A 19405-nucleotide genomic window follows, 5' to 3' on the forward strand; every position below is an offset into this window, starting at 1 on the left:
TCATGCCCGTTCACACTGAGGTGCCTTCAGTAATGCAACAAAGTCCAGGGACACACTAGACAATTTTTAAATCTTAACCGATTTTAAAACCATGGGAGACCACAGACATGAAGATAGTTTAAACCAATTTTAACGCGCACACTAGATAATTCGACGAGACCACACACTTGCTGATTGTAGGAATGATTTCACAGTGACATGAGACAAATTTAACTAGAGAAGAAAAACACATGGAGGACAATCAATGTTGTCAGCTGGTTCTCCTGGCACGTGGTCTGTTATACAGTGAAAAAATAATCATTTGCGACAAACTTCGATTCGGTCCACACCACCCCAATCGTTCGGGGGTGCAAATTGGTCTTAAAATCGGCCTTAAAATGTGTGTAAAGTTTGTGCCCGTCCCCCATGCTAAAAAAACATTGTACCATAGATTTAGGCATTTTACATGTTTACAAAATACTCCCACAAAGGTAAATCTGTTTTTCTTCCTAACTTGGACATAGTGACTCAGAATTGGCTACTCCCTTAAAAAAAAACACCAAGTGGGGATGAATTCTGGTTCATACTGATGAGCCATTAATTATTTTGATAAATATCACATAACATTACAATTTTATAATAAAATAAAAATATATTTAAACACAAATTTAGGAGTCACTACACTACACTAGACTCATATTAATTTTAAGATCTTCTAAAGATTAACAATGTTATTAAACTATTAGTGTTATTAAACACTACTGGATTAACAACTCTAGATCATTAAATGTAAAAACAGGTGGAAATTACCATACCGTTAAATATTGTCCATTATATAAATATATAATATTGACGTCACTATCACTGTCATACATCCCTATTACTCATGTTTATACTTACATTTGACTTCCTTGAAAGTCTCTGAAGAACAAGCAACACACTCATTTAGTTTTTGTAAAAAGTAATAGTAGTAATAGTGTTAATAATAAATAGTACTAAGTAATTGTAAGTAATCCAAATAATGCCTCAAGGTTGGCAAAAAATAGTTGGCTTGCACAGACAAAGCAGCCCAGTTATAGTTCTTGCCAAGAGGAAGTGACTTCTTGTGGTTGTACGGATATATCCCCCAAGTTTCTGTCATCCTCATATAATATTGCAGACCAGATAATAAGACTCTGCCTACCTGTGTATTAGTAGCACTGTTATTCTTCTAACATTATTAATACCTCAAATCTTGCAACTAATTTTGGAGTTTACCACTGCATGACCTTCTGGCACATGAATCATGTCTTTGCAGTCAAAATGGTTAGGGTCATTGCTGACCTAACTTCCACTCAGTCTTCTTAGTGAAGGAGAAGTGTAATTTGTTAATCTGCTCACAGAACATTTGCACTTCTCTTTACAATTGTTCAGTGGACTGGATACCAAAATGAACCCTCTTCCCAGTATACCTATAATGAGAAATGAGAGTGCCATTGCTCAGTGCACCTGGTTGATTGTATAAGTGTCCGACTTTGACTTTCTGCACAGCAGGGAAATGGAAAGAAGGGGGATCAAGGAGGAGGACATCTGAATTACTCACTCTCCAGGAAAACATTTGCTTTTCTATTCTTCAGAGGATGTGGGTTTTATTCTGCATTTCTCCGTTCCCCGTTCAACCTTCTTCCCAGAAACGGCAGAGTGGTTAATCACCCGAGACAAATCCTGTTTTATTCAATATTCTCTGACAGATAATAGATTCAGTTTTTAAGGTCAAGTTGTGATTTAGCGAAAGCTATATTACAGATCTGCTTCATGGGTTAGCCTTGTTTGGGAGGGTTTTTTTTTTTAGAGTGACTTGAACGCTTTGGTGGCTTTGATATTTGAATAGATGTCTTCATATCAGAATGTCAATGAGTGTAGCAAACAAAAAGGTCTGTGATCAACTGTCTCCTGGTGCAATATCAAAGCCATACTGAAAACAATGCACACAAGGGCTGCCAAATTAGATGTGGTGTATCATTATTAATCCTTGAGAAATATGCCAGACTTGCATAGCAATCCGTTTTTTATGTCATTGATGGAATAAAAATATAAAAAAAATAAATCTATTAATCTCTAAAACCCACATATTTTAAATATTCCACTTTCTGCATTATTTCAGCTACCCAGATATTAGCATTGTCCAATTAAAAAAAAAACCTTAACAGCCGACTATTATGTATGTGATCAGTTGAAACACAAAATTCTTTCAGACAAATGGAATACAGCAAACAAATATAACCACATTTATTTCTGAAAGTATAAAATATTACACTATAAAGGCCACTTTGCAAGGGTAAATTAACAACTTTTCCAAATATGTACACAGTTAATACCTTTTCCCTCTTAGATATTGTCCAGCTGTGGCAATCCGAAATGTCATTGTGTCACATGACCACAGGAAGTAGTTGGCATGAGTTTCAAATAATTTACTTGTTGATAGCAGAAAATGAATGGCAGGAGTTTTGAAGGTTCCTGATTTTCTTTTGTACATCCTTCAGAGGCGTCAGTTATTCTGGATAGTTCACGCTCTCCCTTCAAAACCAGTGAAGAGGCACAGTTTGACATCGAATTGACAGGCACTATATGCCATTGAACTGGGAGGCTTGGGAGAAAAAAAAAAAAAAAAGCGAAAATTTGCAGTTCACATTCTTTACAATGGCACCAGTCAAGCCTCCAGAGCTTTCTATTGTGAAGTGAGACTCCCGTGTTAGTTCGGTGTGTTTCGCTCACTGTATTGATGCGCTTTATGAAGTTTCCTCGCTCTGAGTCTACTTGCGTGTACGTACTTATTGTATCTGTACACTACCGGAGACACGGTGTCAGATTGAGGTAGAACCGTTGTACCAAAAAAAACTTAGCTAGAAGTTTAAACCTATGAAGTAACAGTCACATTAAATCAACTCTATAGAGTGGATTCAAAGAGCAAACTAGAGCAATAAATTCACATTCAACCACACCTACTATAGATTTCACTAGCACACTGGAATATCTGAAGTGTTCCCAGAATAAATTCCTCCCTCTTTTCCCTTCCCTATCTGGAAAAAAAGGCTGCTTTGTTTTGTCTAGAGATTTTCACAGATACCAATATGCTGCCTCATTGGATGCTGCTGCCACAGGAGATTTTTCCTCTTTCTTTGTTTTAAGAGGAAACCATCTCAAAAGGTAAAGTACGAAGGTGAGCCAGGATCACAAACCAACCCCCCCCCCCCCCCCACCCCACACTCACACACGCGCACACACACTGCTGCAACTCACTCTGCAGTCCAACAGAAAGGGAATAGATGCAGACGTACACATCAGACACGCAACAAAGATCACACTCCCGACACTTTTCACTTCGTAACTGAACACATCAACACATCGCTGTTTTGCTGGGCTACGCTGAACTCCCTCTGCTGCTTTCTGTGCCTCTCCGCAAGGCTAGAATGGAGGCAGGGATTGTGCTGGAGTCGGATGACTCCAGACCAGCTGGGGGCAGTCACGCTCTAGCTAGGCTCTGATCTCCCAGAGCCTTTTCGAAGGACTAGGACCATCCACCGGCTGCCATGCCACCCAAGCCCACTGGGGCTTTCTGGGTGATGATACTCTCTGTGGATTTAAGAAGTCTCTCAAGGCATGGTGCGTTAATCTTTGCCGGAGGTGGCCGACTGGGAGCAGACGCTGTCTTACATAGAAGGTCCGTGCTGGAGGACACGGAGTTGTCCTGTGTCGCGTCCCTGTGGGATGTTAGAAAGTTCCGAACTGTCCCTTGAGCCTGTTCAGTCGCCAGGGAGCAGATGGGTGATGTGTGGAGCCATTTTAGGTTGGTTGCAGAGTAGGGTCCTGGGGGAGTGAGGTCGCTGACTCTCATTGCCTTGTTACCCATGGAAAGGGCACTTGTGGTGGCAGGGATTGCAATGCCAGTGAGCAGGGGAGATGTAGCTGGAGACAACTGTAAAGTATTGAAAGAGAGAATTACTTAAGATTCCAATGCAAATATTTGCAAACGGTTTTCTATGATTTTAAGACAATGTTTAAAAGAGACTGAAAAATCTAATTTAGAATGCATGTCCCAAGTTCTCAGCCTAAGAATGACTTTTATCTGTCCTGTCAAAGCTTTCCAAAATTACCTATTCTGTTCCGCCATTGTTCTTAGCGAACATGAGCTGTGCATTTTATACCTGTCCAACTGTAAAAATAGATTTTAATCCCTTCTTGTCTGTCCTGTTCCTCTCTGGTCCAGTGATTAAAGTATAATGGGTATTTCAGTATCTCCTTTTCTATTAGCCTGTCGTCTTAACATACACATGTTCGTGACAGCTCTTCCAAGTGCCTTACCTTGGGTTTCTTAGACAGGGTCGTCTCCTCCATCAGCGCTGCAGTGTTGGCTTGGTCGCTTCGTTGAGGTTTTATGTGAGGGAACCAGTTCTTCAACATTTCCTCCATTTTCAGGATGATGCTGACATATCTCTCTCTGCATGGCACAGGAAGGACAATTTTTAATTCTGGTAACCCACCGATGTACTAAAAACAGTTTAGAGACTTGATGTGACAAGTGGAAGTCTGTACTGTTCTGTAACACCTTGTTTGGTGTCAGGCGAGTTAAAAGAGCACTTAATCGCAAGTACGCAGCATAAAGTACACACAAACGTGTTTCTCAAAATGAGAACAACTCCTCTGTTGATTCACACATGTTTGTACACACACGTGGCATGGAGAGCAACCGTTTCCCTCGCCTCTAAATATAGACATAAGCCTGCAGCGGGGCATCCACGTCACGGGGAAAATAAATAGTTGCACTAAGGAGCAGTGATGCAGACACACGCACATGGTGCCCATTGACTCACACCAGCCCCCGACAGATGGTTAATGGGGATTAGTGCAAGTCACATGAAGAAAGAATCTGCTATGGCCCCATTCTCAGTATTTTACATTTAAACGGCTGCTGCCATAAAAGTTGCTAAAAGTTCCCTCTTCTGATGTGTCTTTGCGTTGGGGGATTTGCCAGCTGGCACAATGGAATGATGATGGAGGTCAGGTGGTGAGGAGGCAGCAACGCCCCCGCTTCGGTGCCCGTGTCTACTTGGCTCACCGCCTCGATCAGATGGCCTGAATTAAGACCCCACCCAAAACCTCATCATCTATGTTTTCAGTGGCCCATTTCATGCGTATTTTCTGCCAGGCGTGTTTTCCTGCCGTGCAGGTTGCGACACTGTTGGATGCGGCCCAAAGTACACCAACGGACTAGATGTTCTAGACTTTGCACTCACACGTGAATGTTGGACTTCGTGAAGCAGTACAATGCAAAACAATGAGAGCAGACCAGGGCTGCGTGCCAGATGCAGTTAAGACGAAAAGTAAACGACGCACCTAAGCCCAGCCCGATCCATTATGAGGTCATTTGATGCAAGAGAACACCGACTCCTCCCAAAGACGACATCATAGTCTTTGCACTGTCTAGCCAGTGGAAGGCTAATCAATCGGATGACAGGCTACTCCCACAAGGGAGCTGGGACATTTTTAACGACCTGCGTTTGAGTTCTATCCTTGTCCAGCCGCTTTTAGATTTGTGGTGGCATGTCCGCACTGGCCCTGCGGCCCCCCTTGCTGCATCATGCTGTGAGGCCATGTGTTTTCACATTTCCTTGACTCATTCACTTACAGCCTCAGAGCCAGTACCGAGGGCGTAAAAGTCATTCACAAGTGATGTGGGAGAATTCAACTTTGCCACTAATGTGCGTTAACACAAAGCACTGAAACAAGATTCCCTCACAAGAAGGTGAAAGTGGATTGAGGTAGATTAAGTAAATGGACACAACATCCATTTTATCGATCCGTGATGGAGTGCTGTGCTGACTAAAGCCCACCCTCATGCTGCCCGTGAGTGAGGTGAAGAGAAACAGCAGGAAACTCACCCCATGCAGGGATTCTGCAGGACCCCCATTATCCTCTGGATGCGGTCCATGGCCACACTCTCTTGAAAAGTGCTGAGGCCTGAAAAGAAGAACATACAGCTTAAACTCTTTCTTTTACAAGCAATGCCAGATTATTGTCTCTGACAGGCCACGCTACGTCTGCAAGGCAGATGGGTTCTTGTGAAGCATGTGGGAGGACAGACTTGCTGTCTTTGTGGCCAGGAAGTCCGGTGTCGTCCATAGACCTTGCATTGACAGCGGTCCCAGACAGAGCCCTTATAAGCAGGTCCGCCTTATGCGCAACCTGTTTTCTAGCACATGTGGGGTTCTAGACAATATAACTTTTAAGTACGCAATATTGCTTATACCATCTGTTGGTGTTTTACAGTAATTTGTGTCTCAACCAGCCACTATGCATCAAGATTTCAGGAACAAGTTATTTTTCTGTCCGGACTGAAAGTGAAAATGCTGTGCAATGTAACAGTCAGTCAACCAGAATATCGTGTGGGTGGTTCTCTGTTTGAACGAGTAACACTAAGAAGAGTAATACCATGCTTTTTTAGATGGCACCACTTTCATGGTTTTACATTTAACTTTGAGAGGTTTCATAACTTTTACAATTAGTATATCCCTGTATAGGTTTGATGTTTAATATGCATGAGGAGTGTGATTTTAATGCGGTGTAAAATGGGAAATGAAGTGACCTACAAAACAGTGTCACTTGGCTAGTTAGGACAAAAACAGACAGCTTTTAATTACCCTTTGTCACCTGGTTAGGACACAGTGCGACGGTGTAGATTTTACAGTATTTTTATTGACAGTTACATAAGCCACACAAAACACCGAGTCAAATGTTAAGTCAAGTCACCTTTATTTATATAGCGCTTTTAACAATACAGATTGTGTCAAAGCACTTAACATTATCAAATTGGAGGATAGAGTGTCAGTAATGTATAAAAATAAGATTAAACACTCAATTTTCAGTTAAGGGATTTCATTATTGAATTCAGAGATGTCATTGTCTAGCTCAGTTTAGTTTAAATAGTATCTGCAAAATCAAATTGACAATAAATCACTAGAAATTAAGTGTTAGAATATTTTATCCCACTAGTCAGGGAAACAAACGCATCAGCCAATCCAAACCCTTGAGCTTATCTCTAGTGCCTTTGGTATTTTAGTCGAGGTCCTTGGGTATTTTTGGAGGCGTGCGGTTTGCACTGCTTTAGACGTGCATCTTTCAACCATGCATGCACGTTTTATTATGACTAAGCGAGTTGGTATGTTCCACCAGGAAATGACTGTGGTTGATATGAGAGCCTCATTTCATGTATATTCATGACACATCTCAGTCCCATATCTCATGACACACTTCTCGTACCATGGCCTGCTGCCTCTAGTTTGGCTGATCTCCTTGTATATTTAGCTAACTAGGCAAGGTTTTGGATATGCAGAAGACTAATACAAACGAATGAAGGATTACTCACGTTCTCGGTATCTGCCTGAGCGGAGGCCATTAAGGATCGAGGACAGTGGGTGAATGTAACACTGCAGCTCCAAGCACTGCAAAACAAAGAGCATCATTCAGTATTTCCTTCAGTTATTTAATGTTGAGCTTTTCACATTTAGCATTTCTCGAACATTTGCAGAGTTTTGATGTTTTCATTTCAGGATGTTGACTGTACACTTTGTCAATTACTATAAACATCTAAAAAAACAAAAAATCAAGTTAGGACAACCCTTTGTACGGCTCATAATTTCCAGAAGAACAACGACACCATGATACAAAACAAAGTGACTCATCTACTCTCTCACACATTTGTGCAAATGTAATGGAATGAGTTATCATTGCAATTCTACAAGGTAGAGGAAAACATTGAGTTTCTTCGTTCAGTGGCCTCGTGTGATTCATTCACATTTCACCTAGTAGGAACACACGGAGGAGGGGTCTTCCTGGAAGTGGTTCTGCTTCGAGTATTTTTTTTTTACATTTATTTTGCTCGGGTGGAGATAGATCATGTAGGAGATAAGGCTGCTTTTAAGAACACCATGTCCCTTCCCTGGCATGCCAACGAGTCAATAAGTGGCACATCTCACCTTGCAAGCGAACAACCTGTCTTTCTCCATTTGTTCAGGTGTGAGCTGCCTCTCCCTTTGCTCCGCGACCATGGAGCTGCATGTTCTCTTCAGCGCCTGTCTCTTTCTGCCTACAGGGCTCTCGGGGCACCGGCTGTAATTGGTCCGAGCCTCTTGTCCCAAGTGACAATGGCCACTGCCTTCGCTGTAGTCGGAACTATCGCAGCTAGAAGGAGAACTTCCCCGAGAGCTCATGTTCTCTTTGTCCATTACCTCCCCTTTATCTCCATTCTTCTTTGAGAGCGACTGGCAAGTCTGGGTCCCCTGGATGACCCCCGAGGAGGGGGATTTTGGCAAGGTGGTTTGTCCCTGCGCTTTGGTACAGTCTGGTTCTAACTCACTATCGTTGTCTTCATCGTCACTAGCCAGCCAGTCAATGGAATAGTCCGAATCTGAAGCTGACATCTTAGGAAGCAAGGTCTAACCAGCACGGACCATCACTGACCTGTGGGGGAAAAAGGGAGTACTTTAATCTCCAATTTCCATAAACATTAATAATAAACACCATCACACAGTACAACATGCCTAATGGAGAAACAATGTTCTGTCTTTCACTATATTGGTTTGACATGAATAAAAAAAGCAAAAACTGTCTTTTTCGGACCTATTTGCGAGATTCAAAGTCTTGCAGATACCAGTGGACCAAAATGGCAACGTTAGTACGGATCGTCAAACCCTGAATTCACGTAGGCTCAGACCAGCGTGTTTTCCAGACACACCACCTGAGTCTCACACAGACACTAAAAACAAACAGCAGCCATAACAGACGCTGCTGTTTCACAGTGACGAGAACTTTTAAGATTAATTCTTGTGTTGTTAATAACACCACCAATTCTTCTGTACATTAACAGAACCAAAACAAAACCTAAATAGAATAATGTTTGTTTACACGTATACGTTTCATGCATAATATGGTTGCAACAGGGGGAGACTGTCTTTATTTATTCAAAACAGATGTTTGAAATAAGATTTTGTTCTGCAGTCTGTTTGGAACACGTGTGTCCTGTGCAGCACATGCATTTGTTTGTTCTGATTGCACCTAATTGAAAAACACTTGAAAATGTAGCCTTACAGAACTAGAAGGCTATGATGGAGCAGGTGACAAAAAAGCACACGTTCAAAGCCCTGTTTGTTTATTCAATGAGACCCCGAACGCCGCAGCCATGGTGACCACCATTTGACACAGAACAAAGGACCTAGAAATAAGCTGCTTTTATAGTACCATTCCTTCTGTGGCCTTTTATTAATATATAACTAAGATTCATCCATTACTAGTTTGTGCCTAAATGCACGTAGTGTTTGCTGGTTACATGTAAAATTAAATTCTTTTGTGGGCTTGCTTTTAAAGGGGGCGATTTGATAATAGTCCAGGAACACACAGCTGGGACCAGATCTGCGGCCTTGAGCATTACCAGTATTTTTTTTTTTTTTTTCAGTTTGTATTATCAATTCCATCAGTTCTTGGTAATTTATAATAGACGGGCCTTGGGGAATACACATAAAAGGAGTGTTTACAACGTCATGTTTAATGAGGCAAGCCATGAATCAAGGCACACGTTGTACAGAAGAAAATGCTTTTTGCTTTCTCTAAGGGTGCTGACCACTCATCTTTTTAAGGTTGAGTACATGGACGTGTACATGATGCATGTTCATAAAATTACATATTTATGACTAAATAAATAATAAACTAAAAATGGAAACTGCACACACACTTTATTGTCAGGTGACCTAAAAGTGATACTAATACTGAATCATCCTGGTTCATTACAGTAGGTTGAACAAGTAAAGAGCAATATTGTCTTTTTACAGTATAATATTTACTTTCAGGTTTTTTTCCAAAAAAATTTAAATGCACACTACACAAGTTTTGCATGACCGTAACTCAATTTATAATACGGTATATGTACTTAAAACATTATCAATTCCTTCATTTGACTCTGCACACTAAGAGATGTACACTCGTTGCATTAAACGTAGCCTAAATATAGATATAGATATCTAAATGTACAATGCACTACATAAACTGTATGTAACACCATCAACAGTATCAAAAGATTTTCAGATTGCCTAAGCACATTCACTTGCAAACAAATGGACTGCTGAGTTCAATAAAGCCACATTATGTAATAGCTCTACCTCAAGCACGCGACTAACTGGCTTTATAACAGTCACAAACATCAGTCTTTCCAAATGGACATAATTGCTGACCAGCTTTTTCCTGTCAATACCAGTTTCGCCAAAAGTTTCAAACAAACGCTTCTTTCATATCGAAAAGCTGCCTACATCGGATACTTTACAAGTTTTGTCGACAGCTGGGGACGCGGATGAAAAGGCCCTTTATTACCGGTAATTTGACAAAACAAAGAAAATCATTGAAAGCTCGCGTGTTTACGTTTAGCTACCAGTATAAACGCAGACAAAGCGGGCACGTGACTATTATTTAATAGCGACATGTAGCGCGTCTACAAATGTAGGAAGTCGTGTAACCGAGACCTGTTTCTTGCACGCCTGCCAGTAATATCGGTTGCTATAGGCAACACGTTATATATATATATATATTAAAACGGCTATGAAATAAAACAAAAGCCGTATGAATTAATGTCCCTGTTTGATAACAGAGGGTGGGGCCCTTGTGATGACTAACACCGTACAGCCAGCCAAGACCTTTTAAAACATACCGTAAAAGAGTTTATATATAAAAACGAATCGCATAAAACCGATACAAACAAAGCAAAAAAACAATATAGACCAAATCGTGTAAGCTACATTTAACGCTATAAATGCATTAATGAGTATTAAAAGTGATACTTAGATTACAATCCGTTTAAAATAGGCGGATGCGACATCTTCCAACATTTCTTATACATTAAGCTTTATATAAACGCAGTGGTTTTCATTTGTCATATTTAACATAAAACACAAATTCAGAAGCGATCGCTGCTATTTAAAACGCGGGTCCTACCTCAAGCCGGATGGGACGAATGGTCGCACTGTCCTTTGTTTTAGCAGGATATCCAAAGACACCGCTCGAGCCTCTGTTGAGAGGTGTACGTGGTTTCAGGGATGTAGATCTGCAGTTGTGTGGCCCCGTGTTACTTCTCCCAACGCAACGTGTCTGAGAGGGCGGGCACAACAACGCAGGGCTTTCCGATTTGTGCGTCCAGACCGGAATCTGACAAATAGAGTTTGTGTTGGAAGCAAGCTTCGGCTGATAGGAGAGACGAGCTTACATATTAAAATGATATGTAAAGTGACAAAACACGTGGACACGCGGATCGGTTTCATTCCAACAGGCGGACAGAGTGTCAACTCAGAGAGCTTTTTATTTGTTTTGTTGTTGTTGTTCACAGTAACTTTTTTTATACCTCATTAGCTTGGGTGGGATGACGCTCAGATGCACCTCCCTCTCATATGTTTGGGTTTGGTCGCTTTTAAAATGTAAGATGTTTGATTAGATGCAGGCCTGGTGTTAATAATAGGGGAGCTAGGGAGGATCTGACCCCACTAATTAAAGGGGCCACCCTACTCCCCAAAGGAAGTAAAAGTTCATAGTGCTTTAACAATGTTTTCATACAGGTTAGAGGGGATATTTTTTACCTGTCTACAAATAGACAGAAATTAGCCTCAATGGGTAACCACAAAAACAGATATGCTGCTGGTGCTCTTTCCATTAGGATCTGTTTTATGAGGTATGTTGGAAAAAGTATCATGTTTATTATACATTAACATATCTCAAGTACATTAGTGTTTTGTGTTACAAATCTTTTAGAATATCGGTGTTTAGCGAACTGCGCTAAATTGCGCTAAAACCGGCGGTAAAGTACCCAAGAGTATTTCGCCGTGAGTTCATTCGAGATTTTCCTATGGGGTTTATGAGTAAAATAACGCCTGTGGTATACATAACTTGACAATACTTTTACATTTTGTTGTGCAATGGAAATTACACACATCGATTCCCAAAATACAAATTTTGAAGCAGTATGTTTTTAATAATTAGCTAGATATGAACGTTTGGGCTGTGACTGTGTGTGTGCAGTTTACATTGTAGAACAAAATGTATCATCAAGCTATGTTTACCAAAGGCTTTATTTTATTCATAAATTGATCACCCCCCCCCCCCCCACACACACACACACACACACACAGATATAATGTTTTTTTATTTATTAATTATTATATATACTTATTTTTAATTTACTTGTATACATTATTTGAATTCTGGAAATGATAATTGCACTGAGAATTTGGGGATGAAGGTGTACCATAGTTGTCACAATGGAAAAATATATATATATATGTATATATATATATATGTAAAGAAATTATGAAAATAATTATATAGATAGATAGATCTGTCTATAAGGTTTTTCATGATAATGCCCTATGGACCGGACATTTAGGACTTTTAGCCCACTTTTAGGTCTATTGATTGTTTCGCAACTGTAAACAAACCAGTGTGGAAACTTATGCATGTACCACGAGCCAACAACACATGTGTCTAAGGATCGGTTCAGTGTGCACATTGCTGCTGTTGCTCTCCTTATCACTGGATACCCAGGAGCCCTGTTGCGGGGCTTATCCTTACCTGCCCCTGACAGACTGCAATGTGCACAGCTGATCGTATGTGAACGAAGTGTAATGAATGAATGAGACTGAACGTGATAGGCCACCGTGTTCTGTTTCGTGTTGGGTTGCACACGTGATGCCTTTACGCTCCCGCTGTTTTTGCACAGCCAGTGTAGTTTCCATGGTGAGGGGGGCAGGGCGGAAAAACATTCCAAAGTAGTTCACTTGCTGTGTTAAGAATGTTGCACCTTCTCTAAAAGCCCCACAGCAGGTGAGGTTGAGCGGCTATATTCCGTCACGCCTTGTTCAGCACACTTTGGTCCTTTCAAACAACACAAATGACACGCCAGGTGGTCTGTGTCCGCTGGTATTTTCACGCTCATGCCGTGCGGTGAGCAAGTTGGTGGCTGTGACGGTGAAGAGCAAATAAGGACTCACAGTCGCTGCGTCTCTCTGGGGGGTGGGATCTCTGGTTGAGTCATTGGCCTGGAGCCAATGACTCATAGTCCTCCTCCCTGGAAAACATGAGCACATGTGAGAAAAAAACCCACCCATCTTCTGTCTCTCCTTTCGGCTTTGCACAATTGAAAATCATAATTGATGTGAACAGAATGTTTCTTCCATCTCTCTCCCTCTCTGTTCCTGCCGGTATTTGACAACCAGGAGAACATTAACAAAACATTGTTGGTTTTGAACTGAGCCAAAGACGCCACCCAGATGGATTAGCGACTGAGTACAAACTGGTCTGGTTTTAAAATCAGACCATCTTTTTGGAACGGGCCGTTTTGTGGCCAGTAATGGCATGTTTTGGCCAATTTGCAAGGTCTTGCTGTGACTGTTCCTCGATAAAGGTCTGTTCACATCAAGGGCGATAATGACAGCTATAACTATAAAGTTTTATTAATCGTTCTAATTGAATGAAAACATTGAAGTCCATAATGATAAGAACGTTATCGTTGTAATCAATTAAGGTTTGGTAACACTCACCATGGCTCTGCAAAATTTTGCACATTGCAATGGAACTTCAAATGTAGTTAAAATACTGCTGATGCGAATGTAGTCTTTAATAACTTTTTGTCCCGGCTGATGAACAATAAGGGCGATAACTATAACGTTTTAGTACTCATTCTATGAGAATAGGGACGTTCACACAACAATTCTTTTGAAATGTTTTTTTTTTCAGCTGATGAGTGATTTAAAAACATTGACAGCCAATCAGAATCCACTCAACTTTAAAGAGCTTGAACATCTAAAGCAGCAGACGACATAAATGCAGTGCATGCTTTTATAAAGTTATCATCCATTGGTGTGGACACTAATCTTGTTATTGTTATAGCTATTGCACTAAAGGCCATTTGGTAATGACAACTATATATTTTTAATCATCTTTCTAATTCTATGAGAGTAGTGACGTTCACATTACAACTAACAATAACGACAGAGAGGAACGATAACATTGGAGTCAGTTTTGAAATATTTTTTTCCAACTGATAAACATTAATAAACATTGACAGCCAATCAGAATCCAACTGACTTTAACGAGTTCAAGCATTCGATAACATTAATGACAGCTATAAAGTTTTAATAACCTTTCCAATTCTATGATGATAGTCCTTTGGTATCAGTATCTTTATAATTATTGCTCTTGTTGTGAATTCATAGCCATTCATAGGGTTTATTATGCGCATGTCACAGACAGTGTGTCGCAAACACATGCTGCTAAAAACAGCAGCCGTGACCCTCCCTTTTGGGCGGGAGACAACAGCACTGATAACCTGCACAGTACTCTATTGGCCGGTACAATCTTCACTATCTTACACTTCTCTCATTGGTACAAAGTGAAGTCATGCTTTACTCTAACGTCTGTGTACACAAGTTCGTATATAAACCCAGATATATGTGCATTCTTTACCCATTTACGTGTCCAAACCACTGTGCAAAACATCACGTGAAAGAATGGAGAGCAAACAACTGGATGCTGTTTACAGAGGGGGGTTTTCTCAGACTGCTCAGCTTGGCTGCTTTACAATGTGCAATATGATGAGGACATTTAGTCCTATGCTGAACCATCATCACAGGCTAAACAAATGACACAGCGGTTAAGCTTGCAACTTGTGGGAATACAAGTCTAAAAAAAGAAAACCTGAGACTGATTCCTATTCTCTGTTATTTCTCTCCCACAGTTAGGTAATCAGCGATTAATGTTCCTCTAAAGTATTTATTGAAGACACATTCTAGTTTCTAAGTGACCTTATTAAAATATACATAGTCTGTATACAGAGCAAGAAAACTTGTGGAAAATTAGCTTGTGTTGCATATGAGATTACAGTGTAAGTGGGAGATAATAACCGATTTAAGGCATTTAATCACAGACCGTGAAGATCTACAGTCACCTCAGATGTGACATATTTAAATTATTACAGCAAAGTTACAATTAAAAGTGTTTTGGGGTGAAACTGAAGAGAATATGTCAAGGGCTTGAATTAAAATAAAGAAATTAGAAATTGTTTCTTGTGATATATTATGCTTATAATAATAATAATAAAGAGTTTTGAGTGAATGAATATGGAAAGAACAAACAAACCATTGGTAAAAGTCTGATTACCATAAAAATGCCAAAATAAAAGCTTATTCTCATGTATTTAATGCAAACAAAAAACTGTGTGTGTGTGTGTGTGTGTGTGTGTGTGTGTGTGTATATATATATTTAATTATTATTTATAATTAATATTTTCATTAACTTTTTGGTTTTGATTTTAAAACAACACACCTTACAGTAATGAACATTTACATTTCAAAATAAAAAACAATAATTAAATACCCAAGTTGATTGTGTTAATGAAAATTCTGAGGAAAATATATGCCTAATTATCATGAAAATAATACCACAATGTCTAAAATTAATGATCATAAAGATAGCTGGTTTTGAATGGTTTTATGCAAAATATTTATTTATTTATTTTTTGCTTTTGTTTGGGTTGAAATATGACCAGGATGTTTTTGTATAATTCATCTTTGTATACCTTTCCCATTCCATTGTGAAGATTTGTAAGCGTGAGATGTTAACAGTAGCTACATTCTTCATTCCTTGAAGTTGTTTCAAAATGTCGTCATAAAGAGACTGCTTTCACAGTCGGCAATTAGAAGGTCCCTCGCACACTTGCGCGTGTTCTAGCACGTTTTCACAGGTCTCTCTGCTGCACGTTTTCATGCAAGGCAATAATTCTCAGCCCCTCGTCCTTGTGGCAGGCCTGCGATGAGTCACAGGTGAAAATTGGCTTGGTGATTTAGAAGCGCTGTCTGACTGACACTGATGATTCAGTAGGATGGAGGGTTGCGGGGGAATGCTGGATTTCTCACTGCCTTTCTTTATCCCATTCATAAAAACAAGAGAGAAAAACACTTGGGTGCCCACATCGCCACCACCCCCGAATGTCATCTCACAGGTGGCCAGAAATGAATCGCTACCCTCTCTCTGGAGAAAAGAGTGGCTTTGTGGGTAAAAAAAAAAAAAAGATTCTCCCATCAAAAACATATCCAGGTTACATTACCCCAAAAAACATCTAATAATTACATTTATATTTATTTAACTATGCTTATATATTTGCATCATTTTCATAATTATTTTCATCACTCTAAATTCCATTACTGTAATATGCATATTATGTAAATCGAAATAAAAAATACATGATAAATTATATAGAATTTTCATTTCTATTAATGTATCAGTTTTTGCACAGGCTTTAATTTATCATTGTTTATAATTCACTAAATCTATGCTATTATTTAGAATTTACTTAAACTGTTATTTATAATACTTTTATTATTTTAAATTAAAAATTAGTTGATGACAGTGATGACAATGGAAAAAAAGAGGAAATATCTGAACATTATATTAAATAATTAGAAAAATAATGCTAAATATTTACACACACACACATACAGTGTATATATATATATATATATATATATATATATATATATATACACACACACACATTATAAAATACATTTATTATTTATGTATTTATTTGGGGGTTGAATTTAATTTTGTGTAGATATATTTTGCATCATCTATGGTTGGTGACCTCTCACTTCATTTGCTAGAGGGAGGTTGGAAAATAGCACTGTTGCAGCACATGGATTTTAAATATTATGAATGTTTTTGGTTTTCAATTGTGCATCCGATGTAACAACATGCCTTTATAGCAGACAACATGATGTTTAAACTTCATTGGCAGAGTGTGGAGGACTAAATTAAGTGTGGCGTGTATCTCAGTAACGCTTCTTTGAGTATGGCCAGCACAGATGACTCATTCTTAATGGGTTCAAATCTGCTTTGTGTTTCATGTGTTTCACAGTGATCAAGACCTCTGCGTGTGTGTGTGTGTGTGTGTGTGTGTGTGTGTGTGTGTGAATCTGAGTGATGGCAGATGAGGACACAGTCTGTGCCCCACATTACAAGCAATCATAAAGCACATTCAGCCCACACCTTCATAGAAATAGTGTGAGAAGTTGAAATCGTGTTGAAGGGTAAGAGAACATGACACTCCGAGCAGAGTTTTGTGGTCAGCAACAAGCCGATTCTAAATCTAACAGGATTATTCCAGACAGAGACATTGTTCGGGGTGGAAATCCATGTGCGGTGTTTATTGATTATGTAACTAAGTCAGCTGTACATAACAGGCTCTGAGATGTTCTGCACTTCTGCTTTCACTCCTTCTATGTATTTTATGTTCTTCAGCTTTAGGATCCTTTATGTTGATTTCTATATGAAGGTCACATTACAACTGGAAACTTGCTTCTGCTGTTTACTTTTTGAATGCCTTCTATATTGTTTTACTGTTCTACCCTATAGTTCCAGATGGTCTTTAAGTAATAAATATAAATAATTTAAAATATTTCTTTAAAATTACGTCAACTTTAAGTAGTTTTTACAACCCAACAGGCATTTCCAACATGACAAATAGTTTTGACAACCCAATCTCATCAGAAAACATAACTTTTTTACATTTTAACAAATCAGTTGTATATTCGTATATATTCAAATGATTTGATTCATACTTAAACGTATGATATTTAGAAAAAAAAAACATAAGCAAGGTCCACCCCTAAAACATGATTTTGCCACCAATTCACCAACACGTACAATAGTTACATGCTAGTTTTGCATTTAATAAAGTTTTTTTTACGTAAGATGCATAAAATTGTAGCTATACAATTAGCTTTAGCAAAACAAAAGAGCCATCTATTCCAAGAATGTTATAAATAAAAAAAACATTTCGTAAGCAGATTGTATGAAAATATATAAATTATTCAGATTATTCAAAATCATATAAATTCACCAAAACGTATATAATATAGTTGCATATTATTTTTCCGTATTTTGTCATATTATTAATAAAGTTTATTTTTCAGAAATATAAAATGCTAGCTATGAAATTAGCTTTCGCAAAACAAGATCCATTTTATTCCAAAAATGTTCCCACCACATATTGCTATTAAACGCAGTAAATGTGATTCGTACAAAAATGTATGAACTAATAAAACGTATATTTCAGATACATAAAATGTTAGCTATGAAATTAGCTTAGTAGTCTGCCTTTTTATTATAGAATTGTTTCCACCATTGTCTTTTCCACTACAAAGTGCTATTAAATACAACAAAATTTATTAGACAAAAGCGTATGATTTTTAGGAAAAAAGTAAGCACGAAGGTCCACCTCTAAACCTTTGTTAGGGGGGCGTAAGAGGATCATATGAAAACGTACAAATTAAATGATCTTTAACAAAACAAAAGAGCCAATTTATTCCAAAAATAACCACATAATACTATTAAATACAATACATTTTCATTCATACAAAAGTATGTTGTTTTTTTCCAGAAAACATTAAGCATGAAGGTCCACCTCTAAACGTAACTATCAATGGGGCGTAAAAAAAAAAGTACGAATAAGATAGCTCAATTAGCCAGAACGTAAAATAGTTGCGTGTTGGTTTTGCCTCTAATAAAGTTGTAGATATTTAAAGGTCCACTGAAGTCGCTTGAAACGTTATGTGTTGATGCAATGTAAATAAGCTTTCGATTGGGTCAAATGAAGTCTGGTTTGGCGTTGTCACGTGATCCAGCGCAGTGTGCACAGTCTGCTGCGGTCCAGAGACATGATAACACGGACCAGATCATATGTGTGAGTCAGCTGAGACCACTAAATGTATTGGACGCATTTGAATTCTAGACAAAATGTTGAAATCTACACTAATTCTATTGGCTATTTAAAAAATGGGGCGGGACTACATAATATGGCCTTTTTTGCAGTGGGGGGGGGGGGGGGCTGCTTCAGACTCTAGAGAGCATTTGATTGGATGAGAAGCTGAAGTGCAGGGTGATGTCATCAAAATCGTTGATGCATATTGGCGGAAGAGAAAGACTAAGTTTTGAATGCTTATATCTTCTAAATGCTAATTTTGTCATTGTTTGGAGCACACTAGCTTACAGATAACCTTAAAACTAACATATTCATACTAGTGCTGTCAAACGATTAATCGGGATTAATCGCATCCAAAATAAAAGTTTTTGTTTACGTAATATATGTGTGTGCACTGTGTATATTTATGTATATATAAATACACACACATGCATGTATACATTTAAGAAAAATGTTATGTTTATATATTAAATATATTTATATAAAATATAAGTTATGTTAATATAAATATAAACATGTAAATACATACAAATATATACTGTATGTGTTTGTATTTATATATACATTATAAATATACACAGTACACACACATGTAAACAAAAG

The 19405-nt window shown here is 38.6% G+C and overlaps 1 protein-coding gene across 1 annotated transcript; it reads right to left on the reverse strand.

The window, feature by feature from the left end:
- Positions 1-2224: 2224 nt before the first annotated feature.
- Positions 2225-11152, reverse strand: ciartb (circadian associated repressor of transcription b). Its single transcript, XM_079414119.1, has 6 exons — positions 10993-11152; positions 7992-8475; positions 7382-7457; positions 5898-5976; positions 4321-4456; positions 2225-3934 (listed from the first exon to the last, which is right to left on the reverse strand). The coding sequence occupies exons 2-6, from the start codon at positions 8433-8435 to the stop codon at positions 3527-3529; spliced, it is 1143 nt and encodes a 380-aa protein (XP_079270245.1). The 5' UTR covers positions 8436-8475; positions 10993-11152; the 3' UTR covers positions 2225-3526.
- Positions 11153-19405: the final 8253 nt, after the last annotated feature.

This window comes from Barbus barbus (genome assembly GCF_936440315.1).
Source record: "Barbus barbus genome assembly, chromosome: 50".
NCBI classification, from domain to species: Eukaryota; Metazoa; Chordata; class Actinopteri; order Cypriniformes; family Cyprinidae; genus Barbus; species Barbus barbus.